Below are 18,922 nucleotides of genomic sequence, written 5' to 3'. Positions count from 1 at the left end.
TCTTAAAGGGATACATCCACAGATGTAGTTTGTAGTTTGAAGGAAGTTGCTAACTAGTGCTAGCACAATTGCTAACTAGCGTTAGCGCAATGACTGGAAGTCATACCCATAGACTTCCAGTCATTGCACTAACGCTAGTTAGCATTGGCTCGTGAAACTACCTCTAACTTCCTTCAAGACATAAAAATTGTATCCATGAGTTCATCTGACTCTGCGAAAGTAGATAAAGGGCCTCATTGCCAACATCCCGAAGTATCCATTCAACCACTAAGCTACCTGCCGCCCTAGTTCTTACTATTTATTCAGTTCATTCTTGCTTTCATTCTATCACTTCCCCATCCCGATCCCGATCCGTAAAAAAAAAAAACATACACACAATAGAAATGTGAAAATAACAGTAGTGCTGTGAGAGTATAATGTGAATGTTGTAAGACTATAACTTTTTATGTTGTTCTCTGCCTTTGCGACATGTGTTGGCGACCGGGTGCTAATGATGATTTGTAATGCCTTCACTTTGTTTGTTTGTTTCAGTTTTAAACATATCTGGATGGGTTTGGCAGTTTGAGGTCTAGTCTTATGGGGATACTTTGGGATGTTGACAATGAGGCCCTTTATCTACTTTCCCAAAGTCAGATGAACTCGTTGATAACATTTCTATGTCTCTGCGTGCAGTTTGAAGGAAGTTGCTAACTAGCTGTAGTGCAATTGCTAACTAGCGTTAGCGCACTGGAAGTCTATGGGTATCTGCTAGCGTTGGGTATCTGTTCGCTCGCTAGCGGATACCAATAGACTTCCAGTCATTGTGCTAATGCTAGTTAGCATTGGCTCGCCGAACTACCTCTTAACTTCCTTCGTACTGGACACAGAGACTTAAAAATGGTATCCATAAGTTTATCTAACTCTGGGGAAGTAGATAAATGGCTTCATTGCCAAAATCCTGAAGTATCCCTTTAACATAAGCCACTCAACAAATAGGCTCTGGTTTGATGGGATCCTTCTCTGCGCTCTAGTATCCATCTGGGTTGTATGTCACAAAGCAAGAAGTCGGCCGGCTAACATTAATAAACACTCAGTTATAACTTTATTACTATCATTCTCTGCTTTGTAACGTACAATATGTTATTAAGTCAGTTATACCATTGCCATTTTAAGTTGTTATTCGCGATCAAGGATATGTTTCTGAATATTTATGAATGTTAGCTGGGTAATTACTCCTGGTTTCTGGAATAGACCAATTTGGGCTAAACTAAAAAAGTTTTCTATAGAGGCCATAGTGTAGGCCCACATTCACTGTACTATCTATACCTATCTATACCTGTGCTCTGCTTCATTTTAGGTGCTGTAGATCTGTACCCCGTCATGTCTTTATAATGTAAGGATACTAAACAGCATGGCAAGATGTAGCCTATAGCACAACTGTGGTAGTCGATACTTTAGGTCCAATACTTAGTTAGGGGTGTTGGTCCTTTTGTCTTTGTTGCGTTTTTCTATCTTTATGACAAACATGCTTTGTTTTACTGATTTCTGAGCACTGGAGGGAACATGAACATGCTTGATAGGAAGGTTTTGAAATAAAATGGCACCAAACTATTGGGATGATCAGGCTCTTGTTTGACCCAAGAAACGATTGTTTGTGTCATGGTGTGATAACTCTGCCACAAGGGCCAATTCAGTGAAGTGTCATTAGACATATGTATCGAGCGACAAATGTGAGATCATCAGTAGAAGTCATGGTTTCTTCCCGTCATGTGGAGTAAATGAGAAGCAGAATTTGAAAAGTCCCGGGTGCTCAACAATCGACCATAGCTGTTGTGCCACCCCTGCTAACGTAGCCATGCTATGTAGTCCCCTTCCGTCGTCAACTGTCCCCTCTGTCACCCTGAAGCCAGCTGGAGGTGACGGTCCTCCCTTCCTCTCTGTCCTACACCATGGGGTGAGGAGGAGCCCTCCGTCTCACTCAAACATCAGCCGTTACTGTGTCATTTAGCACATGCTTTTATCCAGAGCGACTTAAAGTATAGTGAGTACATACACTGAGTGTACAAAACGTTAAGAACACCTTCCTAATATTGAGTTACACCCCCTTCTGGCCTCAGAACAGTCTCAATTCGTCGGAGCATGGGCTCTACAAGGTGTCGAAAGCGTTCCACAAGGAATGCTGGCCCATGTTGACTCCAGTGCTTCCCACAGTTGTGTCAAGTTGGCTGGATGTCCTTTGGGTGGATGACCATTATTGATAAACACAGGAAACTGTTGAGTGTGAGAAACCCAGCAACGTTGCAGTTCTTGACACACTCAAACCGGTGCACCTGGCATCTACTACCATACCCTGTTCAAAAGCACTTTCCTAATGTTTTGTACACTCAGTGTAGATTTTAGTAGTATGTAACCCCAGCAGGAATGGAACCCACAACCCTGCCATTGCTAGACCAATGCTCATACCAACAGAGCCTCACAAGACCGCGGCCCCTGATTTGACTTGAAAGACACGTGGGAAACCTGAGCCTTTATGCAAATCCTCCACGGCATACAATGCTCTGATTTGAACAGAAGCTTTTTTCTCGAGTCAGACAGTGTTTTCTACAAGTACACACTGTCAACATGAGTCTATTCATTGATATACTGTGTGAATTTTAAGTGTTGTTTTGCTATTGTAGAGTATTATACTGTGATATGCTAGCCTGGTCCCAGATCTGTTCTGGCTGTCTTGTCAACTCATATGGCGTGACCACAGGAGTTTACAAGACAGAACAAGCAGATCTGGGACCAGGCTAGTGGTATGCAGTCTGCCACTACATTGGTCATATAACTCCAGTGTATCACAGGTTGGGGACTGTCATAGAAATTGAATGCAATGCCTTTCAAATACCAGAAAAGCTTTCTATCATAAAGTTTGTATCATTCAAGTTTGTGGTCCATTGTCTTGAACTGTGAGTCACCATTACCTGTATGGTCTCTAAATGTTTTTGTCCACCTGTTTCTAACACATCGTCTCTCTCTCTCGCTCTCTCTCTCTCTCTCTCTCTCTCTCTCTCTCTCTCTCTCTCTCTCTCTCTCTCTCTCTCTCTCTCTCTCTCTCTCTCTCTCTCTCTCTCTCTCTCTCTCTCTCTCTCTCTCTCTCTCTCTCTCTCTCTCTCCTCTCTCCCTCTCTGACTTCTCTCTCTCTCTTCCAACTCCCATCTCTCTCTCTCTCTCTCTCTCTCTCTCTCTCCCTCTCTCTCTCTCTCTCTTTCCAGATTGATCCCAAGGTGGCGTTTCCTCGTAGAGCCCAGCCCAAGGTGAGTTCTCATCCCTGACAGGGTTAACTCTTGGAGGCCAAGGTGACGTCACAGCCGCCATGTCCCATCAGGGTAGGCCCGCATGCCGCACCAGATTATGTTCCTGTATTCCGTTCACGTGATGAAGGGGCAGCAGGGGCAGCAATCCTCCGTCCCCCCTCACCCCCTACCTCACCCGACCTCTATATGACCCCGATACATAAGAACCAGGGGGCTCTACCAGCCTAAAGACTCATGTACACATCCACACTCATGCACACACTCACACACTGTGTCAAATGAATTGTCTTATTACTGTACTATGCTGTTCCGAGTGCCTGGCAACCCTCCTCCCTAGATATTTTTACTGCTTAACAGATCTTAGATCTTTATTATCTGAAACATCTAGCCATTTCAATGTGCTTTGTGTTAATGATTGTGTGTCCTCTACCTCTGTGTTGTCAGTTGGTGACCAGGACAAAGAAGATATTTGTGGGAGGCCTCTCTGTGAACACAACCATCGAGGACGTCAAGCAATACTTTGACCAGTTTGGAAAGGTAAATGTGACACACTGTCTTAAGATACGTTTGTTGACATGCTTTTGCTGCAAATTACACTACATCAGGGATGGGCAACTTGCGGGCCGCATGCGGCCAACAGCCCCCCCTTTGAAGGCCCTCTGATAAAGGTTAGATTTTTTGGGAACTCGTCGCGGTTTCAACTTACTGTTGTGAGGTAGAATAGTAGCACAAGGTGCAATTTCAAAATGTGGTTGTCCATCAATGGTTTGTCTCTTGTTATGTCAGTCCCTGATAGTCACTCAATTAACCCATGTCAGCTAACGTGTTTTAGATTGGTAAGTTAGTCTCGCGGCCAGCTATCTAAACTTGTAGTAATCAAGGTCGATTAGAGCCCGGGGGGCCCCCACTGATGTTGTTAGTCAGTGTCACTCAAATATCATATTAAAAACTGCAAACATTTCTTTCCACCCTATGGCAAAATGTGTAGAATGGCAGGAAATTAGCTGTAAAACTACTAATTTTCCTCTCCGCTCCATGGCAAAATATTTATAATTGCACGAAATTAACTCTAAAACTGAAGTTATAAAATTGCAAAATCTTCTCTCCGCCACATGGCAAAGTGTGTAGAATTGCAGCAAATGTGGCCCCCACCCCCATCAAAGTTGCCCATCCCTGTATTACATGTATATCATGAATCAGGAGTAGTTCTCCATTTTGACATGATCAACATCAAAGTTTCTCCAAGTGCTCTCTCCTTTTTCATTGAATGTCCCCCGTTCACTCTATATCTCATGTTTTCTCTGTCTATTTGTCTCCCTGTTTCTCTCTTTTCGCTCTCTCTTTTTCTCTTATTCCACATTTGGGTTAGAGACAGGGTAAGCGTGGCTAATTTCAGAGAAGAGTTGAAAGGGAGGAAGGAGAAGAGGGATCTCAAAAGAGGGAACACAACAACATTATGTTTGATATTTACTGTCAAAAGGTATTCTAATGGATATTAGCATTTCTGTCTTCCATTTTTCTCCCGTTGCTGTTGTTTGAGTTGCTTCGGCTGTTCAATTTTTCTTCAAGCTAGTTAAGCCTATTTGAATGAAATGCAGTGAAAGGCAAACTCATGCTGGGATGACAGAGGAGTGGATAGAAAGAGGGAAGGGGGAGAAAGAGGGGTGAAGAGAGTGAAGAGGCACCTCCTGGAGAGAGGTAGGGGTACTCAGAAGGGAAGTGTTTTCAAACTGCAGGAGAGAAGAGGAACGCAGACATGTATGAGAAGAACCAACTCTCACTAAAATGTTAGAGAAGTTCCAAATAGGCTGAAGAAAAAGTGGGATAAAGGGATGAAAAGTGGAACAGATTGAAAGAAAGTTGACAAACAGTCTTGAATCAGTGGGAAGGAAGATGTGGAGAGGTGTTAGGGAGAGAACGAGTGAAGAGGTCTGTGCTAGAGAGAGGTGTAGTTAAGGAGGGAGGAGGTGAAGGGTCTCCAATTTTGAACTAATCTAATGCAACAGCTGCGCTTGCCACGAGACCCCCCCCCCCCCACACACACACACACACACAAAAAAACACACACACACACATACACACACTCCCCATCCCAAAACACACTCTTACCCCCTGCACCTGTCTCAGTCTGTTGCCTTGGTGACCTGCTTTAGCCAATGTCCCTTGGTAATTTAGCAGTATGTCTGTGCGTGAGGCTAATGTCTCACACTCACCGACTTAAAAGAGTGTGTCCTGACTGTCTTGAGCAGCAGTGGACAGAAAACCTTCTAGAAACCTAGACAGAATCAACATCCCCTCAGAAGGGGCTTAATGATGTCACTTTGAGGGGGTAGAGAGAGGAAGAAACTAAAGGATGGAAGAGACTGAGAGAAAGGGGGTAGAGGAAAAAGAGTTCTGGTGGAGGATCCTGTCAAGTATTGATCTCCACATAGGGGATGCTTGGGCCGAATGAAATCTTTGCATATTTCCACATTGCGCTTCCAGCATTTGATTTGTACAGCAGCGTGTCTTGGAGGGAGTTTGTCACTTGATTTAAGAATGGACAGTGTGGCACACTCAACAGAACTGTCAATTTCTTACCATTGTTGTCTGTGCACTTCCAAATTAGGTTGGCATTTAGGCCTAAATGGGGTCAATGTCAGTCTAGTGCAAAACATAAGCCCTTTTTTCTTTGATGTGATTGACCAACCGGATGTAACCATACACTGGTTGCTCAACCGAGCCGATCCCAGCGCTCACGGGCGACCATGTTTGTCTGGGAAGCAGGTCAGAATCCCACAGAGACGCGTCTCGTTTTACGCCCCTGCCTTGCCTGGCCAGAAATCTGCTGTGTTCTGTCCTGGCGTTCCCACTATCCCATTCCCAGACCTGTCCTCCCAAACAGTACTGGGAAACCATCGGATAGCACTCTGCCTCAAAGTACAGTGCAATAATACCGCAGCACCAGCTTCACTTTGAAGAGTCAGCAGCAAACTATAGGCCTAACTTCATCCTTCCAAAATGGACGAGAGAGAAGGGGGAGGGGTGGAGATAGAGGAAGAGGAAGGGGAGAGATATAGGGGTGGACAGGACAGACGGATAAGTTGGGCTCCAGTCAGCCATGTGAGTTTGCAATTAGAGGGCTTCACTGGACACTTTGTTTTCTGGCCTGTTTGGAGAGATGGGTGGAGAGAGGGAAGGAAAGAGAGCGAGGGAAGAGTGAAACAGAGAGGAGAGAGGAAGGTGGTTGAGGTGAGAGTGTGACTGAAAATGTTCTCAGAATGTTCCTGAAAAGTTCCTTGTCAATGTAACCTAATGAGAATGTAATGTGACATGCTGTAAGGGGGATGCGCTCTCTGCTGGGTAGTGAGTGTGAACCGTGCTGAGGTAAATACAAGACACTATAGTTCAGCCAGATAGTATTAAACTGCTCTGGACACAGTGGACAACAGGTTGTTTTCCTATTGACTTTGTCCTGGAGGCTAACTTTCCTCTCAGACACAAAGCTAGCTTGTCACATACCCTCGTGACTCTGTAACAGTTGGCCTAACACTTTTGTTATTGATACTGACGACAGTAAAGCTTACCCACAGCTATAAGCTTCAAGATGTTAGCTAGCCAGTAAATTAGTAAAATTCACTGTTAGCCATCCTCACAGTTCGATAATAGGGCTAAAGGTGGCTATTTAGTGTTCACACCCACATGCGTTAGCCTAATGCTAAAAGGAGCCTACTTGAACATGTAACACACTGCTTATGACAACATGTCTCTGGTGCTGCATCTGTCCACTTATTGTCCCTGTCCCGATTTTGCTGTGTCATTGGGTTTAAAGGACCGGAAGGGTGAAGGGAGAGGAGGGGGGAGGAGGGATATCAAAACTGAATGAAGGACAGTGGGTGGACTGGGGAGGGGGCTGTTTTGTGGGTGTGGGGGGCTATGTGTGTGTGTGTGTGTGTGTGTGTGTGTGTGTGTGTGTGTGTGTGTGTGTGTGTGTGTGTGTGTGTGTGTGTGAAAGAGAGCGGAAGAGAGAGAGAGAGATAGAGAGAGAGACTCAGTTGGACTAACGGGTCTCCAACCCTGACCTTTTCCATATTCCATGGACACACACAGGGACACACACCCAGATACATACACTCACACACAAAATCTTTCTCACACATCTTCTCTCACAGGCACACACTCACATGCACAGTTTGTGTAAACTTTGTTGTCAGATTCAAAAAAACGAAATATATTTGTCATATGCACTGCTTTTATGAAGATACCATCAAACGATCTCAAAGGTTAGAAATCAAACTGGAGCTTTCCTCCACTCACATTTCACCCTGTGTTGAGTTTCATTAGACTTCGCTGATAGGTAATGAAAATAGCAATGCAGTCATGCTGTGTGTGCGTGTGTTAGCTTTGGTACTACTGATAATGTCTCTCACTGGCAAAACGTGGAGTAGTTTCACAGTTTCTCTATTAGAGGAGAGTTTGTGCTAACTTTCTTACCAGCAAAGGAGAGTGAAGAGGGGAGGGAGGGAGGGAGGGAGGGAGGAAGTCAGCATGAATAGGGCTGCAGGGAGTGGGATAGAAAAAAAAGAAAAATGGAGTGAGAGGAAAAATGAAAGGGGTGCATGTTGACAAAGCCCCCACTTCTCTTTGTTCTCTCTCTCTCTCCCTGCCTCTCCCTCAGTCTGTCTTTCTGTCCATACAACCCTCTCTCTCTCCCTGCCTCTCCCTCAGTCTGTCTTTCTGTCCATACAACCCTCTCTCGCTCCCTGCCTCTCCCTCAGTCTGTCTTTCTGTCCATACAACTCTCTCTCTCTCCCTGCCTCTCCCTCAGTCTGTCTTTCTGTCCATACAACCCTCTCTCTCTCCCTGCCTCTCCCTCAGTCTGTCTTTCTGTCCATACAACCCTCTCTCGCTCCCTGCCTCTCCCTCAGTCTGTCTTTCTGTCCATACAACCCTCTCTCGCTCCCTGCCTCTCCCTCAGACTGTCTTTCAGTCCATACAACCCTCTCTCTCTCCCTGCCTCTCCCTCAGTCTGTCTTTCTGTCCATCCAACCCTCTCTCTCTCTCCCTGCCTCTCCCTCAGTCTTTCTGTCCATACAACCCTCTTTCTCTCTCTCTCCCTGGCTCTCCATCAGTCTGTCCTTCTGTCCATCCAACCCTCTCTCTCTCTCCCTGCCTCTCCCTCAGTCAGTCCTTCTGTCCATCCATCCAACCCCCTCTCTCTCTCCCTGCCTCTCCCTCAGTCTGTCCTTCTGTCCATCCAACCCCCTCTCTCTCTCCCTGCCTCTCCCTCAGTCTGTCCTTCTGTCCATCCAACCCTCTCTCTCTCCCTGCCTCTCCCTCAGTCTGTCTTTCTGTCCATCCAATCCTCTCTCTCTCCCCCAAATATTTTATCCTTTTCACTCTCGACCCACACTTTCGTATGCACCAATCCCCCTCCCATCTTTATTCTGTCCTGAACTATCTCTTGCCTTCTCTCTAAGCCCTTTTTTCAACGGTGTCCCCCTCTCTCCATCCCCCCACCCCTCTTTTTGTCTCTCTCTCACACACACTTCTCTCTCTCTCTCTCCCTCTCTCTCCCTCTGTAGTTCTATTCATAGTGAGAGGAGGGTAAATTCTCCTAATTGAAATTCTTTACAGGGTCTCCATGGGAATAGTAAACTTTGTGGAGAGGAGAAGAAAGAGAGAACAGGACACAGAGTTTATGAAAAGCTTATCCCCCCCTACCAAACAGAGAGAGAGGGGGAGAGAATATTCCCTCCTACACCCTTAGAAAAAAGGGTTCCAAAAGGGTTCTTTGGTCGTTCTTCTGTGGAAAGGGTTCTTCATGGAACCCAGAAGTGTTCTACCTGGAACCAAAGGGGTTCTACCTTGAACCAAAATGGGTTCTTCAAATGGTTCTCCTATGGGGACAGCCGAATAACCATTTTAGGTTCTAGATAGCACCTTTTTTTCTAAGAGTGTAGAACTTGGGGAGTGAGTTAAACAGTGACTCTTTAACTTCACAGAGAAGAAGGACTGCCTCTTCCTATCTCTTCTCAATCTCCTCTTTTCTCTTTACCTCCCCCACACTCTTTTTCTTCTCCCCTGTCCCCCCTTCTTTCTCTCCTCCTCCTTTGTCACCTGTCACCCCCCTTGCTCCCTTCTGCTTTCTCCATCTGTTGGCCCCCTCTCCTCTCTTGCTCGAAAGGACAGGCCTGAAGGAGGGACAATGAAGCCCCATGCTGTGTAATGGCCTGTCTGCGTGTGTGTGTGTCTGTGTGCATGTGTGTGTGGTGTCCAAGCTCATCTCTCAATTCAATTCAAAGGGTTTTATTGGCATGGGAAACGTGTTTACATTGCCAAAGCAAGTGGAATAGACAATCAACAAAAAGGGAAATAAACAAGGGAAATAAACAATCAGAAATGAACGGTAAACATTACCCTCACAAAAGTTTTAAAAGAATATAGACATTTAAATTCTTATATTATTGGCTATGTATATTGTTGTAACAATGTGCAAAATCTTGCTGCTGTGGTGGCACACTGTGGTATTTCACCTAATAGATATGGGAATTTATCAAGATTGGATTTGTTTTCAAATTCTTTGTGGGTCTATGTAATCTGAGGGAAATATGTGTCTCTATACATTTGGCAGGAGGTTAGGAAGTGCAGCTTTCCACCTCATTTTGTGGGCAGTGGGCACATAGCCTGTCTTCTCTTGAGAGCCAGGTCTGCCGATGGCAGCCTCTCTCAACAGCAGGGCTATGCTCACTGAGTCTGTACATAGTCAAAGCTTTCCTTAATTTTGGGTCAGTCACAGTGGTCAGGTGTTCTGCTACTGTGTACAGTACTCTCTGTTTAGGGCCAAATAACATTCCAGTTTGCTCTGTGTTTTTGTTGATTCTTTCCAATGTTTAAAGTAATTATCTTTTTGTTTTCTCATGATTTGTGTTGCTGTCCTGGGGCTCTGTGGGGTCTGTTTGTGTTTGTGTTTGTGAACTGGTTGTGTCTCTCTATCTCTCATAGGTCGATGATGCCATGCTCATGTTCGACAAAACCACCAACAGACACAGAGGTATTGCCACGAAACACCAGCCGACACACACACACACACACACACAATTAACATTTTACTATGGTGGGCCAAATTAGGGTCACATAGTGATTCTTGGTAGTCTTAAACAAATCTACTTTGGAACAAAAGTTTACAACTCACACACATGGTTATGGGCTTAAAAAAAAGAAGACACCTGTACCATGTCAGATATAGAGTTGAGATGTATTCCATTTTGAGTTTGCATCCCAATATTACACTTTATATACACTACCAGTCAAAAGTTTGGACAAACCTACTCATTCAAGGGTTTTTCTTTATTTATACTATTTTTTACATTGTAGAATAATAGTGAAGACATAAAAACTATGAAATAACACATATGGAATCATGTAGTAACCCAAAAAGTGTTAAACTAATTATTTGAGATTCTTCAAATAGACACCCTTTGCCTTGACGACAGCTTTGCACACTCTTGGCATTCTCTCAACCAGCTTCATGAGGTAGTCACCTGGAATGCATTTCAATTAACAGGTGTGCCTTGTTAAAAGTTAATTTGTGTAATTTCTTTCCTTCTTAATGCATTTGAGGCAATCAGTTGTGTTGTTACAAGGTGGGGGGGGGGGGGGGCAAGAACAGCTCAAATAAGCAAAGAGAAACGACAGTCCATTACTTTAAGACATGAAGGTCAGTCAATACAGAACATTTCAAGAACTTTTAAAGTTTCTTCAAGTGCAGTCACAAAAACCATCAAGCGCTATGATGAAACTGGATCCCATCATTACTTTAAGACATGAAGGTCAGTCAATACAGAACATTTCAAGAACTTTGAAAGTTTCTTCAAGTGCAGTCACAAAAACCATCAAGCGCTATGATGAAACTGGATCTCATGAGGACCACCACAGGAATGGAAGACCCAGAGTTACCTCTGCTGAAGAAGATAAGTTCATTAGAGTTACCAGCCTCAGAAATTGCAGCCCAAATAAATGCTTCACAGAGTTCAAGTCACAGACACATCTCAACATGAACTGTTCAGAGGGGACTGTGTGAATCAGGCCTTCATGGTCTAATTGCTGCAAAGAAACCACTACTAACGGACACCAATAAGAATAAGAGACCTGCTTGGGCCAAGAAACACGAGCAATGGACATTAGACCGGTGGAAATGTGTCCTTTGGTCTGGAGTCCAAATTTGAGATTTTTGGTTCCAACCACCGTGTCTTTGTGAGACGATGTGTGGGTGAACAGATGATTTCCACATGTGTAGCTCCCACTGTAAAGCATGGAGGAGGAGGTGTTATGGTGTGGGGGTGCTTTGCTGTTGACACTGTCTGTGATTTATTATTATATTATTATTATTATTTATTTAGATTTCAAGTCACACTTAACCAGCATGGCTACCACAGCATTCTGCAGCGATACGCCATCCCATCTGGTTTGGGCTTAGTGGGACAATCATTTGTTTTTCAACAGGACAATGACCCAACACACCTCCAGGCTGTGTAAGAAGGAGAGTGATGGAGTGCTGCATCAGATGACCTGGCCTCCACAATCCCCCGACCTCAACCCAATTGAGATAGTTTGGGACGGCAGAGTGAAGGAAAAGCAGCCAACAAGTGCTAACCATATGTGGGAACTCCTTTAAGACAGTTGGAAAAGCATTCCAGGTGAAGCTGGTTGAGAGAATGCCAAGAGTGTGCAAAGCTGTCATCAAGGCAAAGGGTGGCTATTTGAAGATTCTCAAATATAAAATATATTTTGATTTGTTTTAACACTTGTTTGGTTACTACATGATTCCATATGTGTTATTTCATCGTTTTGATGTCTTCACTATTATTCTACAATGTAGAAAATAGTAAAAATAAAGAAAAACCCTTGAATGAGTAGGTGTGTCCACATTTTTGATTGGTACTGTACATCACAGAAGACTGAAATATGACAAAACTGTTTGACATAGAAACACCAGATTTTCGTCAGTTAATTTTATTTTTATTAATGATGAAATCATGAAAAATATTAATAACATTCCACCCATGAGGCCAAAGAGGGTGCTTTTAGTCATTGACTGCAGGAAAGGGCTACATGTGATAATATTCTCTCAGGTCAATTGGCAGACCTTACTAGCGGGTTTCTTGGTGCAAAAGTTAATGTTATGCTGAAACAAATAACACACACATTATCAGACTCTCACACATTGTATAGATAAACACAGACTAATCCTGATACACATTCAATGTTCTTGACAGTATTTTAATGTGTGGGAACTGTACTGGGCTGAGCTGGTTACACATCCACAATAGCTGCTGGAACCATGCTGGAAAGGACTGAAAATAAAATATCTGAGCTAGCAGAGTGCAGGTCAGGTTGGCCCTATAATGTGAATCAGACATCTGAGGTGAGATGAGGGAGGAATAAGTAAAGGGAGGTGAGAAGGGAGGAGCTGGGTTAATTGGTCAGCTCATTTAATCGGAGCTCAGGCGAAAACCTTACCTAATACTCCACACCATCCCCCTTCACCACGACAACAGATTGACAGTTAGGGCACAGCCTCCTGAAGTGTGGGGGAGGGAGAAGGGACAGGTAAGGGACCGATCTAAATTTACTGGGGGGGAGAGGTGGTCCAAAATAGGGGATGGTTGTCAAACTTTTTATTTTGCTTTGGGGAGGGCTGTGTGTTTTTGGGGGGGCACAGGGGAGGGTAGTGTGTTTTTCCCCTGGTTTACATTCGCTCTTATGCTTGTATTTTCTCTATAAACAATGGCTTGACTTACTTTTGATATTACCCTAGTAAAGGTTAGAAATGTTTGTGAAGGTTTGGTATGGTATGGCTATTAGTAAGCTTTAGCTACTGCAGGCCTATGATATGAAGGCAGTGTGCATCGCCGCTCCAACTGACTCAGACAGTTGAACTTGAGATGAGGAAGACTGTTTTAAGCCTACCAAAGATTCTGATCGAAATGTAACGAATTAGCCTCCTTCTGTATGTCTATATCTGTATAGCAGACATAGCAGCCATCCGACATGAAGAAATACATGTCGATGTCGTAGCATGCCACCAGCATATCTCTATCTATCTGGGGTTAGGCCTAAGCTTATTTTCCTTTCTATATATATTACAGTATATATTTATTAAAATATGAATATCATACAGTGGACACCTAAGCCTTTGCATGCAATGCCCTGATACATTTAGTGCTCAAATCTCTGACAGCTGAACCATGAGGTGGACAATTATTGTTTTAGAAAAGTAGCCTAAACAAAACCCCAAAAATAGGCTGTCAAGTTTTGCATATGCTGCACATCGAAACACATAGAATAGTGTTTTTGTAATTTGTTATAGGCTGTTTTTAAGGACACGTAAATGTGGCTCATTTGGCCAACATCCCTCGTTTATTGATGGCGCTTGCTGCGCCAGGTTGTATCTGAATGCAAATGGATGTCCATTACATTTCTCAAATGTCCAGTAAATTAAAAATCTTCCCTGTCATGTTGTCCAGCGCCAAATTTTCCTAAAAGAAACTCTGAAATGGCATATTGTTTTTATGAAGATTTTAGAATATTGGCATGAAAATCTGTCACCAATTGGATGGAAACCTAGCTATAGACACCCTAAAGACTCTGGGAAGTGTGCTAGTCCGGTGTCACTTCTTTATGCCTGCACATCATGGTTCACCAGCAGCCCCAAACATCTAAAGAATAAGCTACCAGCTAAACAAGCTTGTAAGAATTGTTCTTAAACTCCCCCCTCATTTTTTTCAACTATAGCTCTGTAATGTGTCTGTATCTATGTAATTGTATATGTATTTATGTGAAGAAAAAAAAAAATCGGGACCACAATGGAAATAAGTCCCCGACTTTACTGTGCAATCCTGGTCACTTTGTGTATATATGTATTTTTTTTACTGACAAATAAAATCAAGCAATCAAACCAGACTGTGCATTGGCCAATTGATAAATGGAAAGAGACATCTGTTACAAAACACCAAAAAGTTTAATGACATTCGGAGATTGTCAGGCCAAGCCTTCGTTACTGGGTAAACCTACATGGTAGGGAGGGATGGATTTTCTGTTTGAGATTGATACAGTCTATTTATTGTGGTGTTGAAAACGCAAACTATGATATTGAAGTGCCCGAAGTTGGTATGCTTTGTTTATTGGTTGTGTGGTGCATTGGTACAGAACCCTGTTGGTGGAAAATTCGTTGCATATATTTTATATACATATTACATGGCATCAACATTTTGAAAATCTGATTTCCCCCTAGCTGATCATTGTCTGCAGCCGGCTCTGATCGTAGTGTAATGAAACAGGCAGAGCGAGTGAGCTCGTCTGTAGTGGTCGGCAAACCCTCAACCTTTTGGCCCGTAGCCCTGCGTGGCATCGACTGTTCCACAAAAGCATGCTGAAGTGGCAAAGTCGATATCAATTTATTTGACAGTACAAGGGGAGGGTGATGTAGAGGGGTAGAGACCAGGTGAGTCTCAATACTTTGATGTAGTCTCCGCTACCTATTTGTTCTGTCATCTGAAAGCGATTGAATAGATGAAAGCAAATAAAACGTTATAATATGCTTCGAGGGAGAGAGAGGAAAGAAGTGTAAATGAGGATAGGAAGAGGGCAAAGTTAAATGGGCTGCATCCCAATCATTAACTTTCTTCCCTTGCCTCCTCCCCTCATCTCCTTTTCTTAATTGGTGATCCCTAACCTGGAAGAACTGGACATGTGAAGTTATGATTGCAGTCAGTTTGATAGAAAATGAAAACATATGGCCATAGTGGAAAGCGAAAGCAGTCTGTCTGTGTTCCTGTGTCCCTCAGGTTTTGGCTTTGTGACCTTTGAGAATGAAGACATGGTGGAAAAAGTGTGTGAGATCCACTTCCACGAAATCAACAACAAAATGGTATGTATGTGGACAACATGTACAGTATGTGTATGTGCGAGTGTGTGTGTGTCAGTGTTGATGGCGAGGAGCGTTTGTGTCTATGTGCAGAATATCTAAAATAATTTGCATTCCTCTCCAGGTGGAGTGCAAGAAAGCCCAGCCCAAGGAAGTGATGTCACCGACGGGTACGGCTCGAGGTCGTGCCAGGATTATGCCCTACGGCATGGACGCTTTCATGCTGGGGATCGGCATGCTGAGTAAGAACAGAACATCAATAACACGGTCATTTAGCCGCCGCTAAACACTCTGGAACAATATTCACAAAGCGTCTCAGAGTAGGGGTGCTGATCTAGGATCAGTTTTGCTTTTTTAATTCACAATGAATACGATTTACATTATATAACCGGGGAGACCTGATCCTAGATCAACACTCCTACTTAAAGAAGCTTTATGAATTTAGGAGCAGTACTGGAGAGCAGGGCTAAAGAGATAGGAGGAGAGGAAGTGGGGGAAGGTGTTTCAGTGGGACTCAAGTATGCCATGGCCCACAGTGAAGTCATTGTCTCTTGCTCCACCTACAGTTATGGCAACAGCATGGTACTGAGTTATGGTGCTAGTTGCTACATGCTACATGAGGTCTAATATAAATGCATTAGCATCTCCTTAAGCTGTGTTCAGCCATATCCTGATGGTTTTTTGTTTGTCTCTCTCTTCGCAGGCTACCCAGGCTTCCAAGCAGCTACGTACGCTAGCCGCAGCTACCCTGGCATCGCTCCTGGATACACCTACCAGTTCCCTGGTATGAGCATCACTCTCTGTCACAATGATTTATGTAGAGGTTTAGTTACAGACGTACATACGACTTGAGTCTTTTATTCATCCAAAGAACTGGCTAGGAAACAATGCATTGGCCTAGTGATCGTAACAGATACATATTGATGTTGTTTTTATGTTCGTTGACAAACATATACACGCACACCTACACTTTTTACTCCACGTATAAGCACATATGGCAGAGTCTCTGGCTGCTTGTAGATTTCAGAGAGTTGTATTTTGGATTTGTCATCCTCCTCTCTCCGGTCCTCTTCTCCTCCCCTCTCACGGTAAATGTCATCTTGCCATTTGTTAAAATGTGCTGTACTTCTATCTCCCTCCCCATCACCTAATTTTATCCTTCTTTCATGTCCACTCTCCCCTCAGTGCTCTTCCTTCCTCTCCTTTCCCCCTATCACCCTTCTCGCCTGTAGTCTCTCCTTTGTAAATTGCTTTCTTGTGTGTGTTGTCCTATGTGCCTGTTTGTGTGTGCACATGTTCATGTGTGTGTGTGTGTCAATAGACACGCGGATGGTGTATGTAATTAAAAATGCGCTCTCTTGACATTGCTGTTCTAGAATTCCATTTAGAGAGGACCCCCCTTCTGACATCACCCCACCCCTCTGAGCTCACAGGTCAGTCACTCCTCCAGATCTACAAGCAGCTCTCTTTCTCGTTATTAACAAGGCAACAGTGCTAGACTGTGGCGGAATGGTGTATGGCCCTCCTTTTTCCAATCGGGAAGGGTTCAAGCCTAACTTTAATATAAGCACAACTTTTGCAACAAATAAAAAATATTGATGATCACGGAATTGACTGCAGCAATGTTAGGCTTGGATATTTTTTTGAATGGTTTCACCATCTTTAAAACTGTCAACTACCTGACAATTAATAGTTTGGTGAACTAAATTCACACACTGCCAAACACTGTTAAGGTGACATACTGGTAGAGGTAAAAGAAGACATATGTGAAATTGTCCCTCTCTCCTCTGGCCCTCAGCCATTCCACTGTCAGCCTACGGACCAATGGCAGCGGCAGCAGCAGCTGCTATGAGAGGTAAAGATCATTCTCCTTCATCATTCTGTTTGTGTGTGTCTATCTGTCGTCCATGTGTATGTGACTGACTGACTGTCTCTTTCTCCCCTGTCTCTGTCTCTCTCTCTCTCTCGCTTTTCCTCTCTCTCTCGCTTTTCCTCTCTCTCTCTCTCTCTCTCTCTCTCTCTCTCTCTCTCTCTCTCTCTCTCTCTCTCTCTCTCTCTCTCTCTCTCTCTCTCTCTCTCTCTCTCTCTCTCTCTCTCTCTCTCTCTCTCTCTCTCTCTCTCTCTCTCTCTCTCTCTCTCTCTCTCTCTCTCTCTCTCTCTCTCTCTCTCTCTCTCACTCTCAGGTTCCACCCAGTCGCGTAACGCAGGCTATCTGGGCACCAGCAGCCCTGGGCCAATGGCTGACCTGTATGCAGCAGCTAGTCAGGACTCAGCAGTCAGCAGCTATCTCAGCGCAGCCAGTCCTGGCCCCAACTCAGGATTCGGCCACAGTCTCGGGGTACGTCACTATCAACGAGACAGAACACGGTCGTTGTATTCATTAGGGCACACCGTAGCAAAATGATTCGCAATGGAAAATGAAAATGAGCATTTCTTATTTGACAAGTTCAGGTAGTCCCTCCCTGCTTCAGTCTGTTTTGTTCCTTTTGGTGCCTAATGAATACGACCCAGGGTTGGAATATCGCAAAGAGGGATCTATAAGACTAAAGGAGCCCGCTTAGTGGCATATGGCATGTATCTAATGCTAGGGGAAACCAGGGATTGTGGATTATGGAAGTGTATAGCTGCCAAAATTCGATTTGAAGTGCAAATTGGATAATGACAAATCAATGCACTATTTGCAATTTTGGTTGATCATCTCCTTTCTTCATTTCAAAATATCTATCAGCTGCTCTGTCTCTAATAGTATGTGTCTCTCTTCGTTCTCAGGGTCCTCTGATCGCCGCCTTTACCAACGGGTACCACTGAGCAGATTCAGCCAATCACCGGACACGGAAGGAGGTCACTTCTGCTGATGAGCCAATCAACTGCTGTGTGCCTACCCATGGCACAATCTGATTGGCAGCCACAGGTCAATCCCTGCCCCTGGCTCCCCCTGACTCCACCCACCGACTGAAGAAGATATTTTATTTTATATTTTAAACTCCTGTATCCTGTAGTCCTGTACTAATATCACTTCCTCTTCTCAGTCCCTTGTTTCTCCTATCCTTTACCTTCACGTAGGTTTATTTAATTAGATTCCAATGCTGTTTCTTTTTTAAAATATCATTCTGACAGAAAAATTAATGTGAAAACAATGATTGTGGGTTGCGCTCATGGCAAACACAGATTCTGTCAGATTTCTTTTTGATTTATATTTGAGGAATTTTTATTTAATCACAATGTTTTGATGTATTGTCTGCTCCTTTGACCTCCCTTTAATGTGTTACTGAGGTGAGATGGAGAGAACGAGGAGAAGAGAGGGGTAGAGAGAACTGAAATGGTGTGTGGGATGGGGTCTCCTTGTCAAAAGGAGTACCTAACCCATTTTAAACAGTGGAAGAACAAAGAAATGATGTCATTTCCTTTTTTAACAAATGTGTCACAGGAAACATGAAAAGAAAACAAAAATGTATATTTTGATAGTTTTAAAAACAAAACATTTGTAATATTGTTATTAATATTGAACGGGATGATAATAATGATGATAATCGGTAAGGTATTTTATTCCGTAATTGGTTTAGAAAGGAATATTTTATTTCCTTCCTGTAAAATATTGTATATAGAGTTTGGGGGGGGGGGGGGGTTACTTTGATTGGCAGGCAAGGTTACTATTAACCATTCGGGCGCCATTTTAACTGGAAGTCTTTTTAACTGCTACAACATGTTCTACAGTGGCAGGTCATTTTCTAATTGA

The 18,922-nt window shown here is 43.6% G+C and overlaps 1 protein-coding gene across 1 annotated transcript in view; it reads left to right on the top strand.

Annotated features, from left to right (window-relative positions):
• LOC311134040 (RNA-binding protein Musashi homolog 1-like) overlaps positions 1 to 17,994 on the top strand; it is a gene marked incomplete at both ends in the record, with an annotated part of 28,356 nt that extends 10,362 nt beyond the window's left edge. The window contains 10 exons of the mRNA XM_084167646.1: positions 3,237 to 3,278; positions 3,723 to 3,815; positions 10,263 to 10,311; positions 15,107 to 15,189; positions 15,311 to 15,428; positions 15,890 to 15,970; positions 16,563 to 16,619; positions 16,985 to 17,041; positions 17,370 to 17,524; positions 17,956 to 17,994. Of these exons, the coding sequence (XP_084023772.1) occupies positions 3,237 to 3,278; positions 3,723 to 3,815; positions 10,263 to 10,311; positions 15,107 to 15,189; positions 15,311 to 15,428; positions 15,890 to 15,970; positions 16,563 to 16,619; positions 16,985 to 17,041; positions 17,370 to 17,524; positions 17,956 to 17,994 (774 nt within the window). The remainder of the gene's footprint in view (positions 1 to 3,236; positions 3,279 to 3,722; positions 3,816 to 10,262; positions 10,312 to 15,106; positions 15,190 to 15,310; positions 15,429 to 15,889; positions 15,971 to 16,562; positions 16,620 to 16,984; positions 17,042 to 17,369; positions 17,525 to 17,955) is intronic.
• Between the last annotated feature and the right edge of the window lie 928 nt (positions 17,995 to 18,922).

The sequence above is a fragment of the Coregonus lavaretus genome (genome assembly GCF_964263955.1).
Source record: "Coregonus lavaretus genome assembly, chromosome: 8".
Lineage (NCBI taxonomy): Eukaryota > Metazoa > Chordata > Actinopteri > Salmoniformes > Salmonidae > Coregonus > Coregonus lavaretus.
The sequence above is the reverse complement of the archived record's forward strand: the minus strand, read 5'-3'. Positions and strand labels throughout refer to the sequence as shown.